Genomic DNA, 5,882 nt, shown 5'->3' with positions numbered 1-5,882 from the left:
AAAGAAAGAAAGAAAGAAAGAAAGAAAGAAAGAAAGAAAGAAAGAAAGAAAGAAAGAAAGTAGTGGTGGTGGTCTCAAACTTCAATGAGAACAGCAGTACAAATATTAATGATAGTAACAATGAGTCAGCCACTACTGGAGAATATACTATGTGCCAATCTCAGTTGTAAGCACTTTACATGTATTGACTCATTTAATCCTTAAGGCAATCCTAGGGAGTAGGTACTATATCTCCATTTCATAGATGAGAAAAGTGAGGCAATGTTTAAAATGTAGGCTCCTGGACCCAATTCCAGAGATTCCAATCGAATTAGTTTCAACAGGGGCTCTGGAATATGAATTTCTGACCATTCTTAACCAGATAGTAACCACTTGTAGAAATCCTGACTACTACCTAGAATCTGCTTGACCTTGACTTCCTGACATCCTTAGCTTACTCATCCACACTCACAGTTGCAGGTGACCAGGAAAGCTTCTTGTAGAATCCAGCCCACAGTCAGGCTGAAATCCAAGCTTGCACATCTACCTCTTTTAAAAGGGTATATTGCCAATAGATGAAGCGCTTGGCAATTTGAAAATGAATGTAATCAGAAGTTACCCAGTAACAGAACCAATTACCTGCCTACTTTGCCATTTTCCTCCTCTGAAGAGGTAGTGGCTGAATGTGGCAATTGTGGGTAATTACTAAAGACACTTAACTCCTGTATATGGCTCTACTATTCACTTTCATGGTAATTTAAGACAGTATGATGATTAGGCCTGAGAACCTCCACACAGGCATATTAGTTTCTCTGCTTATTGTTCATAAATTATAATATCTATAATAAAAGCCGCTGCAGTCATCACTCTTTTCTATTTATTTAAGGACTGTACCATTTTTAAAGTACTTTTGCCCATATAATGCCTCTTGATATTCACAACAATCCACAGTCTGCCTCATTATTGTCCCCATTTTGCTGCTGAAGAAACTGAGGCTCAGAGTGTTTATGCTGGTTCAAGGTCGAACAAATACTAAGTTGCGGAATCAAGATGTGACTCTGGACTGCTTTTTCTCCACACCAGTTGCCAGCATGGGAAGTACGTGAAGGCAGCAGTAAGTCATTATCAGAGTTACTATAAATAATAATAAATTATTAATGATTATTAATAATGGTATTAAAGCACAACTGCTCTCATTAGATACCATGAGCTCAAATCAGCTGAACTTTATAGAATAAGAATGGTTCTGCTACCTAAAATCCAGTGACCTTTGGCAAAATGGATTGATTAATCATGATTCTAAAATGAACAAGGACTTGCCCATATTAGCGCATACTTCTAGAATATAATATGTTGCATTAAAACTCTGGTGTCAAGGCTAGGATTCAGTGGCGGGGGGGTGGGGAGACAAACAATCCTATAGCTTAGGAAGGCCTACGTTCTAGCCTACGTTCTAGCTTGGTGACCTTTGACAAACCACATAACTTCTCTAAGCCTGTCTCCATCTGTAAAATGGCATACAAAGCCCTGCCTTATCCAGCCTCATACAATTATTGCAAGGATCAATAAAATATTCCCCAAAAGGCCCTCTGCAGATGATAGCAAACCACACAGGGATGCTATTTCTAATCTCGCACAATGATAATTTTCCTGCTTTTAGAACTGACGTCTTTACATTTCAAGAAATCATAAATAGACAGAATGGTTCTCTTAAACCAAAAAAGCATACTGAGTCCTGGCTGTCCTTTCGAAATGGATGCTGATGTCAGCTCAATCAAGAAATTATTAACCTCCATTTGGTTACTTAAAATAAACTGTACTGGCTGATTAAATGCGCTGAACATTTTCTCCAAGTAACAGTGCACATCACCAAGAAACCTTTCTCTTTCAGTTACACTTTGCAAATGGCAAATGCATCATTCAAAACTATTTAAAATCAATAACAAAAATCATTTCACTGTATATAAACAAGTTAATGGAGTAAGTGAAAACAAAGCAAATTTCTTAATGAGAGGACCCTGTTGCCCCCTCTAGGTGCCTGCAGTAAATGCTGGTTTCCGTAGGCTCTCCTCTTGAGGAGACTGCTGCTGCCATTCAGCTAATGAATGACTAACTTAGGCCAGGGGGGAAATGACATCACCAGGGTGGAAAACCGATCTGGATTGGGAAACTTTCTACCTGCTTTACATTTGTCATAATTATTTTGCACAATGTAGCCTGCATTTGCATAATTTTGAGGCGTGTCATTATCTCAATTGAAAATTGTTTTAATATGGCTGAATAATTCACAATGACATCAGCCAAAGTCCTAATGAAATATACAAGTATAATCATACAGCTAATTACCAGCCGTGTTAGCATTAAGAAACAAATCATGCATAATATTAGACGATGTATATGCAGCTGAGGATTATAAATAGAGCCATCTCCTCCGCAAACCCCCTAGAGTTTACTTTTAAATGGCAAGATTAATTTTCTTAGGTATGGCTCATATAGCAGTGACGAAATGTACAGATCATTACAACGGCTCGCTTTCATTTGCCCTTAATGAACAATTTTTAAAAATCGTTTATTTAAAAATACTGTGTATCTATGCATTATCAGCAGTTCTAACAGATGTAACCTTGGGCTAAAATGGTTTTTACTCTTAAATCAGAATTCACTATTTAATTACAACGACAGAAATTAAAACTGGACCAAGTGGGGTCAACTCGGGGTCTTTAAAAATATTTCAATTTCAATTTAATAAAAAAAAGAGAGAGAAGGAGAGTGACCACAAAATATCTCATAAAACACTGAATAATTTCCTTCTGGGTTTAGGCAGAAGTCTATTAGGCACCAGCTCTTTTCTGGATATTTAATCCTTCCCTTTTCCAGATCACAGGCCATGTTGAAGTAATAAATTTGAAAAGCAAATAATAAGAAATCAGGAGGGGGAGGGGAGGAAGACAGCTGCGCAGGAAAGTTGGGTCGGGGGAGGGGACAGAGCTAGACCTTGGGAGGGGGAAAGAGCTCAACCTGTTGGTAGGGTGCAGGATTTTTCACAGTATTTCCAAACAACACCTTTGTAAAATTGCAGGCAGACGTCGGGAAGTATGAACGTTTAAAACCCAAAGCGGGCGGGAGAGGGCGGGGGAGGGGGGGGAACGTTCGGGGAGGAGGGCGGGGCTTATTTCCGAAGAGGCAGATCTGAGGGCGAAGGTTTTGACGAACTCCAGTAATTAACTGGCATAGACCACTGATGGGTAATTCGATCCTGGGAGAGGGAGTGAACTGGCGATGCCAAAAGTACAATCAACTCCATCAGACCAAGGAATTCTGGAAGGACTGGCAGGCAGCTCCACGTTCCGGGATGAGTTAAACCGGGGAACCATTCATTTAACAAAAAGATCCTTACATCTACCTCGAAAGCTCGAGGGCCTGGCACAGAGCTACCTGCCCTCAAAAGTCTCAGTCTGATCACCCTGCTCTCGCTCGGGCAACACAAAGCCTTGCCAGGCGGCTGCGTGCCCTCCCTCCCCACCGCACCGAGGGCACAGCCTCCCCAAAATAGTTCACCCGGTGGATATCACGGCGCTGAGGTCGGTCAGCTGACAAGGGGAGCCCGCAGAACTGCGGTCACATATGAAATGACAGAGCCGAAGGGAGGCGGCCGCCCCGGCGCCCGGTGACAGCAGCTCACCTCGGGCGTCCTCCCGGGAGCGCGGCTAGCGCCCCTGCGGCCGTCCAGAAACGTGCCGGCAAAGCTCGGTCCCTCCCCACCCTCCCCGGGAGCGCCGTCTGGGCACGGAGGCCGCCGGACCCGCGGAGCCAGTGGGCGAGCACACACCCCTCTGCCTCCCCCCCCCGGTCCCGGTCCCACACGTCCCCAAAGATTGCGCTGGAAGACGTCCACTTTGCGTGGAGTAATTGAAAACTAGAACATCAAATGGCTTGTCCGAGGGGGAGGGGGTGGGGGCGAGAGATAGTTGTTAATGCTTAACGTGTTTGTGCCGGTTACACGACCGCTTTGAAATCCGCCCGGGCAGATCTGCAAGTTATTTGAATGTATTATTCCAGTACCTGTCATTTATCACTTTATTCAACACGTCTTTGCCAACTCAATAGCTTTTGATCTCACTCTGCCTCCATTTCGTAATTTCCGCCCTCTTAAACATATCAAATACTTACTTAAAAAAAAAAAAGTGAACAATATCGAAACCCACCGAAAGAAATCCACCCAGCCCCGACTGAGCCAGACGCGAAGGTAAAATTTTCAAAAGGCAAAAAATATAAAAAGCATGTGATGTTCAAGCGGCAGTAGCAAGGGAGCGAACGATCTCTCTCTCTCTCTCTCTCTCTCTCTCTCTCTCTCTCACACACACACACACACACATCCTTGAACAAAACCCTTCTCGAACAAGTTATTTGATCTTGACTAAAATCAGCAGTTGGATCCTCTTTGTAAAGCTGACAGCCAAACTCTGACAATGGCAAAATACTCGAGCCCCAGCTAGTGGCGCTACCCCTTTAAAAAAGGAGTCGATCCTGCTCGCCTGCAGAAGTGAATACAGTATTTTCAAGCTTGCCCTGTAATAAGCATTACTGGGGGGTGGGGGGGTAATAAAGAAAGAAGAGAGGGAGATATAAGTTTACCACCTCGCCATGGTCGCTATTTCTGCCCTGGGGAGTGTCTTCTGGGAGGAAATAAAGTTTAGAGCTGGATAAAAGTTGCCGGCTGGTCCTCTCTTCCCACAACAGCTGGAGCTCCGCTATGCAAATCGGATCCTTTGGCGTACATCTTACAAAGAAAAAGTCGCCAAGGGACAAAATTCTTGGTTTGCCTTCAAGGTGGAATTGAAAAGCCTTGTAGAAAATGTAAGGTCCGTGCAAGCCACACGGTGAGCCGACCCACTGCAGGGGGAAAAAAAGCACCAAATAAATAACGTAGCCATCAGAGCACAAACATCTATTCCCAGACACATTTACACACAGACATCCACACTCTTAATACAGAGGAGCCAACAGATATAAGCTGGGTGGAAAAATAATAGAGCCCACAAATTTTCTGCCTCCCTTAAAAAAAACAAAACAAAAACAAAAACAAAACAACAACAACAACAAAAAACTCCAGGCACCCCCACCGCCACCTCTCCCTACTTCTCCATCCGAGGCGGTAAAATTACATTATGTATGTATGATCAGTGCAGGGATTTTTTTAAACAATAAAAATGATTTGGGGGGATGCAGAGGGTAAAAGTTTGGTGAAAAGTTTGTGGGGGGTGTGGGTGGGTGCAGAGGTGTGGGTGAGTTGGGGGGCTGGGGGGTGCCGGGGGGTGCCGGGATCGGAGGAGCGGAGGAGAGCGAAATACCTGGAGTGAGTTGGGCTCCATCTCGACGTTCTGAATTGATTGAACTCAACATTCTCTCCAAACTTGTTGGCTTGAATGGATTGCATCAGGTCCTGGCAGGGAAAAACATTCTCTGCCTTCAGCTGGCGTAATGTCTCAATATAAAACTGAGCTCTTGCCTCCCCTTCGGCACCAAAATGATTGAAAATATGTCCTAATATTTCTCTGACGACTCAATTTTCAGCTCCTGTCAAAACTGTGTAGGTTTCCTTCCAAATGTGGGATGATCAAATTCATAATCGGAAGAAAGGTTCCGTCCGATCTCGGCGGGAAGAGGATGGATCAAGACAAAAAACATATAGAAAGGTTTGTAAAAATAAAATCCACCCTAAAACTGTGTGAAGATGAGATCTCCCTCCTCCCAATCTCCCTTGTCTGGGGGTGTCGTCTAATGAGATTTTTGGAGGAGACGAGAGCTAGCAAGCTCCGCTGTGCATCTGACAGGACCTGCTTGTATATGTCTAATATAAAGAACATTTCCTGCAGAGATTCCGGGGCGCTGCTCCTCTTTCT

At 43.8% G+C, this 5,882-nt stretch overlaps 1 protein-coding gene across 2 annotated transcripts in view; it reads right to left on the bottom strand.

Moving 5' to 3' along the window:
* Positions 1–5,389, bottom strand: part of LOC111144920 (AT-rich interaction domain 5B) — a 175,631-nt gene extending 170,242 nt beyond the window's left edge. For both annotated transcript variants that reach the window (XM_022499528.1, XM_022499527.1), the window contains exons 1-2: positions 5,331–5,389; positions 4,618–4,872 (exon numbers count right to left, since the gene is read on the bottom strand). In XM_022499528.1, the coding sequence (XP_022355236.1) occupies positions 4,618–4,872; positions 5,331–5,351 (276 nt within the window). In that variant the 5' untranslated portion in view covers positions 5,352–5,389. The remainder of the gene's footprint in view (positions 1–4,617; positions 4,873–5,330) is intronic.
* Between the last annotated feature and the right edge of the window lie 493 nt (positions 5,390–5,882).

This window comes from Enhydra lutris, unplaced genomic scaffold (assembly GCF_002288905.1).
Source record: "Enhydra lutris kenyoni isolate GAN:26980312 unplaced genomic scaffold, ASM228890v2 scaffoldscaffold12, whole genome shotgun sequence".
Classification (NCBI taxonomy): Eukaryota; Metazoa; Chordata; class Mammalia; order Carnivora; family Mustelidae; genus Enhydra; species Enhydra lutris.
This window is presented reverse-complemented; position numbering and strand designations above follow the sequence as displayed.